This window comes from Rhinatrema bivittatum, chromosome 10, assembly GCF_901001135.1.
Source record: "Rhinatrema bivittatum chromosome 10, aRhiBiv1.1, whole genome shotgun sequence".
Lineage (NCBI taxonomy): Eukaryota > Metazoa > Chordata > Amphibia > Gymnophiona > Rhinatrematidae > Rhinatrema > Rhinatrema bivittatum.
In genome coordinates this window covers 59,744,509-59,762,227 of record NC_042624.1, presented here as the reverse complement: position 1 = coordinate 59,762,227, position 17,719 = coordinate 59,744,509, and the positions used below count along the sequence as shown (strand labels likewise).

At 44.0% G+C, this 17,719-nt stretch overlaps 1 protein-coding gene across 1 annotated transcript in view; it reads right to left on the bottom strand.

Annotated features, from left to right (window-relative positions):
- Positions 1-17,719, bottom strand: part of AXDND1 (axonemal dynein light chain domain containing 1) — a 116,580-nt gene that overhangs the window by 89,131 nt on the left and 9,730 nt on the right. Inside the window, exons 5-9 of the mRNA XM_029618071.1 lie at positions 16,774-16,894; positions 15,502-15,587; positions 5,396-5,452; positions 5,155-5,263; positions 1,340-1,461 (exon numbers count right to left, since the gene is read on the bottom strand). Of these exons, the coding sequence (XP_029473931.1) occupies positions 1,340-1,461; positions 5,155-5,263; positions 5,396-5,452; positions 15,502-15,587; positions 16,774-16,894 (495 nt within the window). The remainder of the gene's footprint in view (positions 1-1,339; positions 1,462-5,154; positions 5,264-5,395; positions 5,453-15,501; positions 15,588-16,773; positions 16,895-17,719) is intronic.

The following is a 17,719-nucleotide window of genomic DNA, read 5'->3' as shown; positions in this document are numbered from 1 at the left end:
AAACACGCATCATTTCCATGTGGAAAAATATACAACCTGCAGGCATAAACCCCTGATTTATGTGCGTACGTTGGTATATTTTGAAACATGCGTGCATAATTGAAATCCCCAGTTTTCCAATTCCTCCAGCAGTTCATCCTGTCCTACTCCAGATCACTGAAACCCCTCCTGGTTTTTCAGCTTGAACTCCCCCCAGGTCACCCAGACCTCGCTAAGCGAAATCTCTTATAAACTAGAAACTTACATGTGTACTTCTTAGCCCTGCCTCTGAATGTCCTAGACTGTCCCTTTTTGCACAGGTAAAGGTACGTGCAAAAGCAAAACCGTGCGTATTTTTTGTTTTTATAAAATAACATGTGCATGAGTACAATCTGCTTACATGCATATCTGTTCATTTTGGGGCGGATTTTCAGAGCCCTGCTCGCCTAAATCCGGGCTGATTTAGGCGAGCAGGGCCCTGCGCGCCGGTGCGCCTATGTTCAATAGGCCTACCGGCGCGCGCAGACCCCGGGACTCGCGTAAGTCCCGGGGTTTTCAGAGGGGGGTGTGTCGGGGGCGTGTCAGGGGCGGGCCCGATCCGCGCGACGTTTTCGGGGCATGTCGGGAGCATTTGGGGGCGGGCCCAGGGGCGTGGTTACGGCCCGGGGTGGTCCGGGGGCGTGGCCGCGCCCTCCGGACCCGCCCCCAGGTCCAGTCCCGGCGCGCTAGCGGCCCGCTGGCGCACGGGGATTTACGTCTCCCTCCGGGAGGCGTAAATCCCCTGACAAAGGTAAGGGGGGGGTTTAGACAGGGCCGGGCGGGTGGGTTAGGTAGGGGAAGGGAGGGCAAAAGAAAGTTCCCTCCGAGGCCGCTCCGATTTCGAGCGGCCTCGGAGGGAACGGAGGTAGGCTGCGCGGCTCGGCGCGCGCCGGCTATACGGAATCGATAGCCTTGCGGCGCCGATCCCGGATTTTAGCGGCTACGCGCGTATCTACTAAAATCCAGCGTACTTTTGTTTGCGCCTGATGCGCCAACAAAAGTACGCCAAATCGCGCTATTTGAAAATCTACCCCTTTACGTACGTAACTCCTTTGAAAATTCACTCCTTTGGATCCATAGGAATCAATTGGGGGAAACACCAGTGCTCACAGACATGGGGAAAAATGCTTAGGGCAGTCAGATAAACTGCCAGTGCCTTAGCATGAGTCCAAATGAAGAAAAATACACTTCTTCCCAGCTACACGATCTTTATTCTGCATCCTTCATGCACAGCTGGGGCAGCAATCACAGGACACTAACCCCATACCCTTCCTATGAACACACCATGTCATCCTGCTCCACCTGTATTCAAGTTGCTAACCTGAGTTTGGCCAAAAGTTCTCCTCTCTCAACACAATCAACGCTGACCTGCCGGATCAGTTCATGGAAGACAATGTTGTAAATGTTTTGCTCCTTCTTTAGCAGCTCCAAAAGACTGTGCATCTGGCATGAAACAAATGACAGAGATAGGGTGAGGGAGGGAGAAAAAGGGGGCATGCATGGTGAGGGAACACTTTGGAGACTGGGAAGTCCCATGAAACTCACATATTTTAATCATTGTTTCAGGGATAAGAAAATTATTCCTTACCTGCTAATTTTCGTTCCTGTAGTACCATGGATCAGTCCAGACGGTGGGTTATGTCCCCCGTCCAGCAGATGGAGTCAGAACAGACTTCGAGGGACTCACCATATAGGCCAGTACGCCCTCTGCAGGAGCTCAGTATAAAGATTATCAAAGCCCGAATATACAAGGAACAATCTGGATCAAGTATGCTTAACCATAAACGTAACTAACAGCGCCAACATTAACATGAAAAAATGTTTTGGGCAACACAATTAACTTGTAGGGAGCTGAGTTCATAGGAAAGAAACAGAGACATAGTAGACTGCTAAAAGAACAACCCGAGCAGTATAAATGGAGCAGGCCCAAAAACCCGAGAGGGGTGGTCGTCTGGACTGATCCATGGTACTGAAGAAACAGCAAGGAAGGCTGTCTAACAAAGCCGTGAGGGCGACAAAACAGGATTAGCAGCCAGATGTCCAAATGATTTCCTTTATTGGGTAGTAACACGAATATATGAACAATGCCCAACTCTGGCCGAGTTTCGCCCTCTTACAATGGGGCTACATCAGGGGCTCTACTTGAGTCGTGTTATGATGACAATCCAAGTCTTAAAAAAGACTGTGCAACAAAAGGTTATTGGAAAGGCTGGTTAAATTCTCAATGACAGCGGTACCTCAGTTTCTTATTTCATGAACAACGCAAGGGTTGCAAATGTGCCGAAATTTTTTGATGTGGTTGTGAAGACAAACACGGACAGCAGTGTGGCTTTCCCTTGTTAGCTCGAGCTATGGTACTACAGGAACGAAAATTAGCAGGTAAGGAATAATTTTCTTTTCCCTGTACGTACCAGGATCAGTCCAGACGGTGGGATGTCCCAAAGCTTCCCTAACACGGGTGGGCCCCTGAGAGGGCTGCTCTGAGAACCTGCTCGCCAAAGTGCCCAGAGTCTGAAGACGGAAGGTGCAGCCGATAATGTCTCGCGAAAGTGTGCAGCGATTTCCATGTTGCTGCATGACAAATCTCCTGGGGAGAGACAGAGCGAACTTCCGCCCAGGAGGCGGACTGGGAGCGTGTAGAATGAGCCCCTTTAAACTTACCCCCAGCCAGGAAGAAGAGAGACCGAGAGAGAGATAGAGGAGGCAGGCAGAGCTGAGAAACAAACCACGCCTCCCCAAAAATTGAACTTTTTTTTTTTCCCGAATATTATAAACTTGATCCAGAATGTTAACAAGAGAAATAGGTACAAATAAAGAAGCAGAAAAAACCGAAATCCCTGCTACTCTGGGAAAGCAACCGGTTCCCCTACTCACATCTGCTGGAGTCAGAAGATACTGAGCTCCTGCAGAGGGCGTTCTGGCCTATATGGTGAGTCCCTCGAAGTCTGTTCTGACTCCATCTGCTGGACGGGGGACATAACCCACCATCTGGACTGATCCTGGTATGTAAAGGGAACAAACAAGCACTGGCAGTAGAGCAGAGAACATTAGGCACAAGCTTTGCTTGGAAAATACCCACCTGACATTAGAAACAAAGAAGATGTTGGCAGAGGGCAATTTTCAAAAGCCACTTACCCAGCTAAAAGGGTCTTCTGAAAACTGGCCAGCCTTAACCCAGTGAAAAGTACGTGCAGAACCTTTAGTCAGGTTAAGGAAAGACACTTTCAGGGGATGGATTTTGGGAGAGATTAGGAATTGAAATAGCACCTAAATCAGCATTTGCTAGCTCCCAGCCAAATTCAGCCCACGTGAAAATCAGGTACAATGTTCGCAGGCCGTTTGTACCCATGGGCCGTTTGAGGGAAGAATCTGCACCTAGACGTTGCTTGCAAATTGCCCCCCTAAAGTCAACTTGATCCATCCTGACTGCCCATTTTTGCAGGTTCTTTGTGTCATTCGTACATAACCACTTCTACTGTAACCTATCCATTCATCCTCTTCACTGACCAGCAGCCAGTAATACATAAGAAGAAGTCTGAACTAAAAATCTGAAAGCCATTAGAGAGGCAGTATGAAGGCAAGTAGAAGCCCTGTATTTATATATAGTGCTGAAGAACCATCAAGGTAGAAACAATTTAGAAACCACATCAGACTAAACGTAGGAAAAACATGAATCCTTGATGTCTGCAGGAGATACTTGGCAGCAAGTTACATGACTGCTGACCATGCATCAGGCCCATCAGATTACACAGATACTAGCAAGGGACATTCACAGCTAAAACAGGAGTGCAACCCTTAAAAAGGCAACTCTATAAAATAAGTCAAGGTCATCAAAATAAATTTGTATTATCAGGTGCATTTTCCAAGATCTATGGGAGTTTAATTTTTAAAAACGAATGCAAGAAAAATCAGAGGGGAAAATGGCATCTCATTTATGCAAACTGCCACAATAAATCACAAGCAGTTTTCAACTAATTCTAAATCACAAGCAGGTTTCTACTAATTCTTCTGGAATACCAGGGTTTTACACACATGAAGCAGTTTCTTGACTACTGTACTGTCAAGTCTTGTCTGTGATTATATTTTGCAAAACTCTACTCAAGGGCAGGCTCACTACAAGAAACATTTTATTTTTAGCTCCTTAGATGGTGGTGTGCTAAAACAAAATCTCTGAAAACTGGAAAACAATCAGCTTTTTGTAGCTTTTTTTCCTCTTTATTTATAAAGATACCTCCGGTACATTTCAAACAATGTCTCAAAAGGTCATATTTTATGTTGGAATCTTAGTTTCATCATTTCAATTGTTGGAACCATCATTCCATCAATGATGTTCAAATCTTTAAATACTGTGGTGAGATAGCCCCCTCATCTCAAGTTAGCCGTACCCCAAGGAACCTAGTTAATAAAGCAAGGCCCAGAGTAAGAAACTCCAGCTCAAGACATAACTACAAAAGGACTACATCTCCCAGGAGACCTTTGGAGGATTTGGAATAATAGGGCTCCGTGAATGGAGTTCCTGAGAGCAGGGAGGGTAGGAACCCAACCTCACTGATCACCTAGGTAAGGTAGATAAAGGGCAGCAAACAGAAGAGAAGTTGATGGGCCTAGAGAAGCTAAACAAGTCAGCACCGGAGGATGTGGAGATTGCTTCAGGTTATCTGAGCTGCAGATCTGAGACTGTGAAAAATGATCAAAAACTGTGCTGAAAATGTTTTTTTTGCTTGTCCTTTTGAGCTGCAAATCTGAGGCTGCAGAGACTGAAATGTAAAACTATGCTGGGATGTTTTTGTCTTACCCCACTCAGCCAAATGCTTAATGGGACAATTCTTGATGCAGCCTCATGCATGCAAGATAAGAGAAGCTGCAAGAAAGAGCAGAATTTTGCCAGTTACTAGAGTGGAACTGTCAGAGGATTCGCCTGTGTGTCTAGATTTTTCTGTTTCCTAGAGGGTAAATCCTTGATAATATCGACTAGAAGAATGGAGAAGACTATCAGATACTTTTTGCACCTTAAGCAAGTTTTGTCCCCAAAACATAGGTAAAATACCCTACTCACTGCCTCCCTTCCAAAAACTAAGCAGGTTTATGTACATTAACTTTGCTGGCATGAAGACAATTGTATGTATTGCACTATACCTGAGTAGGTCCGGTTGTATCTAGATTCTCCTCATCCACTCTGGCCTTCTTCAGCATGCTCTCCATTACTTTCATCAGCTGGATGACTTCTGACCTTCCATTTGGTTTCCTAGTAACACAAGGAGTTGGAGATGAAGATGTTCACTCAACTCTACTGAGTGCCAGTGACAACGATGTGCAGTACAACTACATGTGTTTTGTAACAGCATCTCGACAAGGAGACTCAAAGCAAAACACTTACATGGAAGGGAAGCTCCTCAGTCTCTTCTCACTGTCTTCAAGCAGTGTTGTATACTTACTGCAAAGAGAGTAAACAGTATTTTAAAAATGTTCCTATGAACATAATAGGACAAAATTTCAGTTCTAGTGACAATATAAATAGGTTAGTACCCATAAAAACCATGTCTTGTGCAGAAAAGCGACCTGCAAATGTCACTATCTCCCCAAAGACCAGCCACTAGTTTTCACTTGTAGCAATATTTGGGTCTCCATATATTTAAGAACATAAAAGGTGTGATGCTGGATCAGACCAAAAGTCCATTGAGCCCAGCATCCTGTCTCTGAAAGTGGCCAATCTAGGTCACTGGGAAGGACCTGGCAGATCTTAATGGTGAGGTTCATACCCTGTTGCTCATTCGCAGAAGTAAAAGGCAGTAATGCCCAAGTCTGTCTGGCTAATAATTATTAATGGACCAACTTTTCAGAAACTTGTCCAAACCTTTTTTAAACCTGGCTATATTAACAGCCTTGACCACATTCTGTGTAACAAATTCCATAGCTTAATTGTGTGCTGACTAAAAAGTAACAAACTTGCTTTAAATCTACTACCAGATAGTTTCATAAAGTGTCCGCTAGTGCTAGTACAATTTGAAAGAGTAAATAACATTACATTTGATTCTTATATTCTGTACCTTTCCTGAAAAGGACCTGAAGCAGTTTACATTGAAAAGCAGTTTACATAGCTGATCCTGGTCCCAAAAGTGTGACCTGTAAATTCTCTTAACCTCTACCACTATTTAAACTATAATTCTCTATGGGTGGAGGTTATGTTTGTCATGCAGCAGAGTGGGGATAGGAGATTTGTGCCTTTAAGTCACAGTGACATCTACTTGGTACAAAGAGTGAGACTTGGTGTTAATGTGGCCCTTTTTCTTGGAAAATGTTTCCTTTTGAATTTTGCTATAGCTATGCACATCATCTGCTGGTGAAAAAAGCCAGTAGATACATTTTTTTGTTAGTGGAAGGCATAACAACAAAATTCTATTCCCAAAGAACCTCTGGGAGGAATCAAGGGGATAACAAAAGGAAGAACAGTAAGCTTCATAGAAATCTCATTATTTATCTCCGCTGAATGAACTGAATAAATTGTCTGCTAACGATGAGCAGTGCTGGATTTTGCCAGGAATGAATCCTTTGTGCTAAGGAATTTGCTTTGCTGCTAAAATTGTTATTGCTACTGCCTACATGTTTACTGTGGAAGCCTATTGATTCTGAATTGTTGAAGACTCGCTATGTTTTTGTTGAATAAAAGTTGACAATATTGGAACCACAAAAACCAAGGTATGGACTGCCTCATTTTTCCAGGAACAGGGTTCACCGGAGGTGGGAGTTGCCAGTGAAGTGTTCCTGTACTGAAGAAGCCTTTCTGTTCAGCCAATGAGGGGAAAGGTTTCCCTGTGCAGTACAGAAAATCTTATTGTGATACCTTCAGCCTGCTCCACTATACCATCTGTCTGACCACATTTCCACAACTCCAGTGACCAGTGAGGTTTGGTCTTCCAACTACTAGTCATATTTTATACTCCCTAAATTGGGATTAACATAATATATAATACAAGTATCATAAAATACAATATTTCTACTAACTTGTTCCACATCACTCATTATTTTATAAACCTATGCCATATCCCCTCTGGGTTGTTTCTTCTCCAAGCTGATAAACCTACCCTGTAAACCTTTTTTTCATAAAGAAGCCATTCATGCCCTTTGATAGTTTAATTTCCAGAGGAAGAAGGCTTATGAGATTGCTATGTGTCCTCCCCCTCCCCCACCCCCTTAATAACATTTAGTGTCCTGTTCATAAAACATTTTCAGGATATATCATGGGGGGGGGGCATACAGATTCTGACAGGTGGTTTGTTTTTGGATCCACGCACATGTGTGGACTGTGGATTTGTGCATATCCCAGAAAGTAGGCTTTATTAGCTCTGAGTGGAACTTCTTGTCATTGTGTTACAATTCTCTGTAGCCAGTCTAGTTCTCTTATATCTTTTTCAAGATAGGGCAACTAGAACAGCTCACAAGATGTGTCGCATCATGGATTAATTCAAGTTCTTCAACCTGAAGAAGAGATGGCTAACAGGTTTATAAAATCATGAGTGGGGTGAATTGAGTAAAGAGGAAATGGTTATTTGCCCTTTCAAATAATACTAGAACTAGGGGTCACTCCATGAAACTAACAGGTAGCACATTTAAAACAAATCGGAGAAAGTATTTTTTCACTCAGCACACAATTAGCCTGTGGAATTTGTTGCCAGAAGAGGTGATGAAAGCAGTTAGTGTTACTGGGTTTAAAAAAGGGTTTAGACAAGTTCCTAGAGGAATAGTTCATAAACCATTATTAGCCATGCAGATATGAGGAAACCACTGCTTATCCCTGGTATTATGAGCAAGAAAGATTGGATCCATTCTTTGGCCTCCTGATGGGTACTTGTGATCTGGATTGACTACTGCTGGAGACAGGATATTAGGCTCAATGGACCTTTGGTCTGACCCATTTCTTCTGATCTTAGATTCAATACAGAGGCATTATTATATTGCCAATTTGTTTTTTATGCTTCTCCAAATAATTCCTAATAATGGGGCAAATTTTAAAATGTACGCCAGATTTTATAACAAGCGAGCGCAGCCGCGCGCATGTTATAAAATCAGGGGTCGGCGAGCGCAAGGGTGTGCACACTAGTGCATCTTGCGCACGTCAAGCCTTGGGGAGACCAGCTGGCTCTCCCCGTTCCCTCCCCCACCTTCCCCTCCCTGTCCCACCCCCCAGCCTGAAAAATAAAACCCTGTACCTTTATTGCAGAGGCCGCTGGCCCCACCCCTACCCCGCCCTGGACCGTCCATTTTTTCAAGCCCTGGGACTTACACGCGTCCCGGGGCTTTACGCATGCCGCCGGGCCTATTTTTAAAAGGCCCGGCGGCACGCTGAGGATCTCAGTGTATTGTCCATAGTGACTCCATGCTGCTTTTCCTGAGTGGTATAGTTAGGATTATTTTTCCCTATGTGCATGACTTTGCACTTGTCCACACTTAATTTCTTCTGCCATTTAGACACTCCATTTCCCCAGTCTTGCAAGGTTCTTATGCAGATCCTCACAATCAGGGCATGTTTTAACTACCTTGAATAAATTTCCTGTTATCTGCAAACTGTGATCACCTCGTTCACTGCTCCCTTTCCCAGATAATTATTGGATAATGCTAAACACTGGTCCCAAGACAGATCCCTGGGAACTTCGCTAGTCATCTCTCTCCATCTCGTTTCATTTCATTTATTATTCATACCAATTTTCCCAGGTAAACAAACCTGCCCAAGGCAGTGAACAGCAAAACAACAATGCATCACAAAGCACATCTCCCACCCTTTCCCCATCCTCTTCACCGCCCACCCTATGACCCAGTCAACCTCATTCTCCTTACTAAGATCTCCAAGCCCTAAAAAGAAAAAAATGAAGAACTGCAGGTAACCAGAAACGAGATTCCCAGGAAATCGGCTAACTCTAGTGTGCTAATATTGCACATTTTATAGTTTTATTTTCCTTTTGTTTTCTGCGAGCATGGCTCACAAACTGCAATGTGAGGTTATATATCCCCTTCCTGGTTATAAACCATTCCAAATAGTGCACACAATCAAAAAATATAGACAATCACCTCTACATACATAACTATAACATATAAATGAAATCACTACAGAAAGCCCATCTGTAGTTTCACTTCAAACATTAGACTATCAACTGGCCTCCTCCCACATTACATAAAAATCCATCCCACATTATTCACCCAAAAACCCCCACTCCTCACTATCACTTCCTTCAACTCATCCCACTACATTATTTCAAAAATTCCAAAACTTCCAAAAACAAGCTGTGACAGAAGACCCCCAATTTTTATTTTATGGAAATAGCCAGATTTGTTATTTTGTTCTTGAAACCACTCAGATCTTTCTCCAGTACAATATCAGCTGGTAAGCTATTCCATAAACATGGAGCTATGATCTCTTTGCTCTCACCCTCTCTCTAATCATGTGCATCAATCTGCCTTGCCAGCACCAGGAAAAATTATCCCTGACTAGATCTTAACTTCCTCAAAGGCCCAAACCACTGAAATCTGGCTGATAGATAAGCTCGGCCCGTACCATATAGGGCCTAAAATGCTAATGTCAAGATCTTAAAATTTAATCTTCAAGCCCATGGGCAACCAATGTAATTATTTTAAAAGAGGGCTTGTACTAGAACAATGAGCACTACCAGATTTCTTTGCCAGATTTTGCAAAACTTGAAATTTCTGCAGTGATTTAACTGGCAACCCCATATATAACTCATAACAGCTGTGCAGTCACAAGAAGAACCAAAATTTACTCAGGAAAGGTCACATTCATTTAGTGAACTGCAGTGTAAGATACATTTTGTGTGATATATGGGCCCCTCAAATCAAGCTTAGAATAAAGTTCCATCCCCAAATAGGAAACTTGGTTCTTACCTTCTAATTTTTGTTCCTGGAATACCACAGATCAGTCCAGACAAGTGGGTTTTGCATCCCTACCAGAAGATGGAGGCAGAGAATAAAAACTTTTCAGGCACTGCTACATAACTGAGAGTGCCACCTGCAGTCCCTCAGTACTGACCTGTACCCAAGTCAAAATAGAAACAACACTCAAACTTAATTCAAATCAACCCTCCAGGGCGAACAGAGAACTAACAGTTGGAACCCTCTGAACTGGGAGCCTTCACATCTAAAACAGGATCTGAAAAATTCTTTTAGTCCTACAGAACCAACCTATAGTACATTCTGCAATATGCATATACTGAACCAATAACAGTCTTTTGAAACCAAGGGGACGAGCTTCTGGACTGATCTGTAGTATTCCAGGAATGAAAATTAGCAGATAAGAAACAATTTTCCTTCCTTTTCCTTCAACTATTTCCATTTTTACATTTACATTTTATTACATTTATGGATCGCCTATCACAATGAAGGTCTAGGTGATTTACAAAAGATACATGCATAAAAGAAGTACAAACATAAAATAGATTTAAAAAACCCATAAATTCTTAAAACATGGAGACGGTCAGATTAAAAAAAAAAGAAAAAATTTCAAAATAACCAAGTTTAAACAAAAAAGTTTTAAAAAGAGTTCTAAAGGTTTTAACAGAATCCCACTGTCGAATTTCTAAGGGAAGTGAGCTCCAAAATTCTGGGCCTAAGGGATCCCGTGGGGGAAGGCGCGCCAGCATCGGCGGTGGGTTGCGAAGGAGGGCAGTGGCTTCCTCGGGCCATGTCCGCGGAATGAGGTACACGGCTTTGGCGGGGGGTGAGTAGGGCTGGCTGCAGAGCGTTTCTAGAACTTTGACTGGCACACTGAGCATGCCCAGCATGCCATCAACCCTGCATCCAGCAGGGGTCCCCCTTCAGTCTCGTTTGTAGCAAAAAGTATGACCGAAAAATAAAATAATAAAACATAAGCGAACCCAACTCCGCGGGGTGGCAGGCAGGTTTCGTGAGGACTAACATCCTGCTGTCCTGGGAGAACACCTGTTACAGGTAAGCAACTCTGCTTTCTCTCAGGACAAGCAGGATGTTAGTCCTCACGAAACCTGCCCGCCACCCCGCGGAGTTGGGTTCGCTTACGTTTTATTATTTTATTTTTCGGTCGTACTTTTTGCTACAAACGAGACTGAAGGGGGACCCCTGCTGGATGCAGGGTTGATGGCATGCTGGGCATGCTCAGTGTGCCAGTCAAAGTTCTAGAAACGCTCTGCAGCCAGCCCTACTCACCCCCCGCCAAAGCCGTGTACCTCATTCCGCGGACATGGCCCGAGGAAGCCACTGCCCTCCTTCGCAACCCACCGCCGATGCTGGCGCGCCTTCCCCCACGGGATCCCTTAGGCCCAGAATTTTGGAGCTCACTTCCCTTAGAAATTCGACAGTGGGATTCTGTTAAAACCTTTAGAACTCTTTTTAAAACTTTTTTGTTTAAACTTGGTTATTTTGAAATTTTTTCTTTTTTTTTTAATCTGACCGTCTCCATGTTTTATATGTGTGGGCGGCCCCACTGGTGAAATATTTGGTTTGCTACAGTGGGATCTAAGGACCATTCATGGGGATGAAAGGTCCGGCTGAGGTTGTCCTCCATCACATTGTCCAGGCCTGCCAGGTAGGTCGCTCTCAGTAGCATGGAATGGGAGAGAGCCGAGGCCCAGATCTGCGCCGCCTCCTGGCATAGCAGGTAAGAGCCTGTGCCCCCCTGCTTGTTGAAGTACCACATTGCTACCTGGTTGTCTGTTTGGATTAGGATTACCTTGTTGGAGAGGCAATCCCGAAAAGCAAAGAAGGCATATCGAATTGACCGGAACTCCAGAAAATTTATCTGGTTCTTTGCTTCCTGTGTGGTCCAGGTTCCCTGGCTTTGGAGGTTGTTGACATGGGTCCCCCTACCCAGGTTGGATGCATCTGTTGTCAGAGTAATTTGAGGTTGCGGAGGTTGGAAGGGTAGTCCTATCTGAAGATTGGATTCCTGTATCTACCAAGCAAGTGAGAGACGAAGTTGGCTAGTGACGTGGACAATGTGGGACATGTGTTGATTTAATTGGGACCACTGGGACTTTAAAGTCCATTGTGTTACTCTCAGGCTAGTCGAGCCATTGGGGTTACATGAACCATGGATGCCATGTGACCTAATAAGGTTAGTAGATGACGAGCTATAGTAGTTCAGCGAGTCTGTACTGCTTTGGCCAAGGTTGATAATGTGCATGCTCGGTCCTTTGGGAGAAACACTTTGGCCTGGACAGTGTTTAGATCTGCTCCGATGAACAAGAGGGTGCGTGGTGGAGCCAGATGTGACTTGGGATAGTTTATTAGAAACCCCAAGGATTACAGTAGGCTGATGGTGAAATGGAGGGAGTGGATTACTACCTCTTGGGATGGACCTCTGAGGAGCCAATCGTCTAGATACAGATAGACGTGGATGTTGCGCTGTCACAAGTGAGCTGCGACTACTGCCAGGCATTTCATAAATACACGGGGTGCTGAATGGCAGCACTCAGTATTGGAAATGATTGTGGCCTACTATAAACCTGAGGGATTTTCGATAAGGAGGGTATATGGCAATGTGGGCATAAGCCTCCTGAAGATCTAGACAGCAGAGCCAATCTCCTGTTGCAGGACAGGAGCATGGTGCCCAAGGTTATCATTCTGAACTTTTCTTTGCGGGAGATGTTTGTTTAGGGCGCGTAGGTCCAAAATAGGACAAATGCTGCCTGACTTTTTTGGAATTAGAAAATACCGAGAGTAGAACCCTTGACCCCCACTGCAGTCGAGGTACCAGTTCCATGGCATTGGAGGGCGGTGGTCAATGGGGGACCCCGGGATGAAATTTTAAAGAAAGTTTCCATGAGGAAAATACTTGTGAGGAATTCTCACAGAGTTCCTGAAAACAGCGAGGCTACTGCTGCATGGAAAAAAAGAGACTGAAGGGGGACCCCTGCTGGATGCAAGGTTGGTGGCATGCTGGGCATGTTCAGTGTGCTACTCAAAGTTCTAGAAACTCTGACAAAAGTGTTCCGTGATAGGGCTCCATCTGATGATGTCACCCACATGTGAGGACTACCATCCTGCTTGTCCTGGGAGAAAGGGTGGGACATGTGCATGGTAATGTATTGCTATTTTGTTGTTCACTGCTTTGAGCAGATTTATTTACCTGGGAAGGAGATATGAAAAATACATGAAATCAAATGAAACATAATGGTCGGTTTTCCAAATGGATAGAGGTAAATAGTGAACTACTCCTTCTGGGACCAGTGTTTAAATAACATTTTCCTTTGTTTCCTATCCTTTAATCAGATACCAACCTATAATAGGACATAGTCTATCCCATGACTCTTTAATTTCCTGAGGAGTCTCTCATGAATGACTTTATCCCATGCTTTCTGAAAATCCAGATACTCATTTTGACTGGCTCATCCTTATCCACAGGTTTATTTATACCTTCAACTAGCTTGATAAAGCAAGACTTCCTTCTGTTAAATCCATGCTATCTCTTTCCCTTAAGCTTCATCCATCCAAATGCCCAGTAATTCCGTTAATATGCCTCAGTCCTAATATAGAGTACCCTCTGCTGTCCCAGAGCATCCCAGCATAGTCCAAGTCACGTCAAAGTAATGAAGCTTTTGTTAACCTGGGCAGTTCTCCTACAAATTTCTACTTCCAAAATGCATTGCTTCTAAGGGCTTAGTTTTGCTGGAACAGTAAAAATTATACCCCTATGTCAAGTGCCCTACCAGTAGATAGAAAGGTGCAGAAGGTTCCTGGGAGCTTTTTTTTTCTATGTTTTTCTGAAAAAGCTGGTGAAATCCTCTTAATAAGAGACTGACAGCAGCGATGGCCCGATAATGACAATTATGTAGCACATCCTTGCCAGCAGGATGACCACAAAGCACCATGTCAGAGTCAGGCCTGGTTTTATCCCATGGCCTGACTGCTTTTCTTAAGGCAACCAGAACCACATCTCCATGCTTGTAATGGGGTAAAACCAGGACTGGCTCAGTCTGTCCCTTGAGTTATATGGTCACCTGGTACACTGAAGGCATATCCTGATGTTGGAAATATAGTCCCATTGCTAAAACTAAATCAGGAAAAATAAACAAGAGGGAAAAGAAATCAGGAACGTAGACAAGAAGTAAAGAATTGCTTACATTGTAAAAACAAACATTTGATCTTTCATCCTTTATTTCTTAGCATGAATTTAAGACTGCAGTTAAGTGAAGGACTGAATTCTTTTCAGTTTGTCAGATCTTTTATAGGATCAACAGGAGATGAAAATCTTGCTGTAAATGAGCTTTCAGAACATAAGAACATAAGAAAATGCCTTACTGGATCATCAAGCCCAGCATCCTGTTTCCAACAGTGACCAATCCAGGCCATAAGAACCTGGCAAGTACCCAAAAACTAAGTCTATTCTATGTTACCATTGCTAATGGCAGTGGCTATTCTCTAAGTGAACTTAATAGCAGGTAATGGACGTCTCCTCCAAGAACTTATCCAATCCTTTTTTAAACACCTTTTTTAAAAACTCTGGCAACAAATTCCAGAGTTTAATTGTGCGTTGAGTAAAAAAGAACTTTCTCCGATTAGTTTTAAATGTGCCCCATGCTAACTTCATGGAATGCCCCCTAGTCTTTCTACCATCCGAAAGAGTAAATAACCGATTCACATCTACCCTTTCTAGACCTCTCATGATATATCCCCTCTCAGCAGTCTCTTCTCCAAGCTGAAAAGTCCTAACCTCTTTAGTCTTTCCTCATAGGGGAGCTGTTCCATTCCCCTTATCATTTTGGTAGCCCTTCTCTGTACCTTCTCCATCGCAATTATATCTTTTTTGAGATGCGGCGACCAGAATTGTACACAGTATTCAAGGTGCGGTCTCACCATGGAGCAATACAGAGGCATTATGACATTTTCCATTTTATTCACCATTCCCTTTCTAATAATTCCCAACATCTCCATCACCCTCCTCCCCACCCAGCAGCTTCTCTCTCCTTCCCCAAATGGTGCCTCTCTCATTGCCCTTTGCTTCATTCCTTACCACCTACCTCCTTCTGCATACCTGTCACCTCTTCCCCCTCCCAATTCCAGCCTCACCTTTAACCAAGATCAGCCGGGCTGCAGGTTTTAAAAGTGATTGTGGAGCTGGCAGACAAAGGCATAGGGTTTGCAGCAGATGTCAATCATGGCAGGGATGGGCTCCCACCAAACCAGTCATGGTTAAAGGTGAGATCAAAACCAGTTGATGAATGGGAGAGAGGCAGGTGGGTGTCTGGCACTCAGGAACATTCTAGTGAGTGGACAGAGCACTGGGAGGTTGGGAGGGGGGGGGGGAGGCAAGCATTTTGTGCAGGGTGACAAAATGCTAAGTATCGGTCTTGCCTATGTGTTCTCTAAAGCTCATGCACAGCAAGATGGACAGCTAATTCTTATACTGCTTGGCTCCTACTCCTTCTCAGTGCAGTGAAGAGCATGGAATGGAGGCAGAAGGATGGGAAAGCTCAGAGGATGAGCAATAACGGTACCACTCACTCTTCATAATACTCCAGGCCCAAGACTCCTTTGCTCTTGATGATGTGGAACTCTTCTGGGATCAGACTCTCTTCCAGATCCAGTTCCTGAAGAGAGAATGCAAATTTCAGGAGGCGGCAGGCAGACAGCTAATGGGACAGCTAAAGCAGCCTGTGCGTGTACACAGAAGGAAAAGGCAAAACTGCATTCATTATTATAGCAAAGGTTTAGAGGTGTGCAGGGAAAAAAAAATATGCTTTCATTTTTCAGTTCATTTTTGGAAGGGTTTTTCCCACGAATTTTGGTTTGTGGAAAATTTGATTCATTTATTTTTGAAAAAAATATGAATTAAACATTAAAAATACTCCCCCCCCTCCAAAAAAAAAAGAAAAACAAAAACGGGGCATCCAAAAGCCTCCCATCCTGTCTCCACCACCCATCCCTCCCACCCAGAGAAATGCCGGGGCCAGGATCACCCCTGGCTCCCATTTACCCAGTCTGATGGGGATCTGCTGCCGGCAAGGCCTAAGCCCAGGCCGAAGACATGGTATACCACAGCAACCTCGGCCTTGTCCTACACAAGGCCGCCTCAGCCTAGACTGGAGCCTGAGCCCAGGCCCGATGCCGCAGCCCAGCCTAGAGGCTAGGTCCTGACACTGGGGCCTCGACCTGGACCTAGGCCCGATGCTGTCGCCTGGGCCCAGGTCCAATGCTGCGACCCACCTAGAGGCTGGGTCCCGATGCCTGGGCCCAACCCTTGGGCCTCAGCCTAGAGTCAGATTCAGACTTGGAGCCCAGGCCTCGGAACTACCATGAAGCAGTCCTCTTCTGTCTTTTTTCTTCGTAAATTAACATCGTGCACTGGGGTTGCGCTGGAGTAGAGGAGGTTCCTGGGAGGCCAAATGCATTCATTTCAAACAAATGCAACAAGTTGCCCTTATTTGTCACGTTTTTGAAATTAGTTTGAACCAATTGCACATCCCTATAAAACTTAACAAAATATGGAATTTAAATACAGGATTGCTTTAGCTGGGCTGTAATACCTTGCAGTATAGAGAAATGCAGTTTGCCACTATTTTTTTTAACATATTCTGCTTGAGACTTGATGCCTTCATCAAACATGCATGAGGTTTAGTGATAAATGTGGTGCACAAATGGTCACAACTTCTAAGGATTTACGTTTTGATGTCACAGAATAAGGTCTGACTTTATTTAGACCTTATATTCCCAAGTGTCATCATCCGAACTGCAAAGAGCCAGTTACAATCAATGAATTGTTTTGCATCAGCTCACCTCTGCAGGCTGCTGCAGATTCTTACTCTGGGTTCTTGAAAGGGAAGAAGCAGACGCAGAAGCTCCTGGAGTGTCTGCCTTCTTGCCCATCGTGTAAACATCACAAAGGAAAGAAATATCCCTGATGGAAGAAAAATACAAGACTCACAATACTATAATATCTCATTTATAAAGCTCTGGATACATACAATCCTGTACAGTGATGATAAGTATGCAGGTACAATAAATCCCTGATAAAAGAGCTTACAATCTAAATGAGTACCTGAGGCAATAGAGGTAAAGTGTTTTGCCCAAGGTCACAAGGAACATCCGTGGGATTTGAACCCTGACTTCTCAGCCCACTGCACTAACCACTAAACTAACTGGTCCTCCTTCTCATGCATCTTTCCTCATTCCTGATGCACAATTCAGTTTAATCACAGCTATAAACTGCATCTTCAAAATGAAGAGGTTTTTTTATGGCAAAAACATTAGAAGTATTTACTGCCCTCTGCCTCTCATCCTGGTGGCATTTTAGGATGGGTTATGATACCTCTCCCTCTCTCTGAACCTCATCTCTCTCTTTAAGGAGACCTGAAAATCAATTCTGTAAACATTTTAGTAAACTATTACTGTGCAGGGCAGTTTCATTGAAGAAGAGGGGATATTATAGAAAGGGGTTTCAACCAGATATGGGAAGGAGAACTTTTCATAGAAAATAAAATTCAAGGACATATTGCAGGGAAAAAGGTTCAGAGAATATATGAGAAAATACCTATTTACCAAGAGGTTGAGAGATACCTGGAATAGCCTACTGGCAGAGGTAGTGGCAACCAAAACCGAGACACATTCTAAACATGCTTGGGGCAAACACAGAGCACAGTGGTAAGCGCAGGTGGAGATAGAAGAAAATAGGGAGGGGGCTTGAGTAGTTCTTCAGTCATATGAAACCTTAGAGGACCAAAAA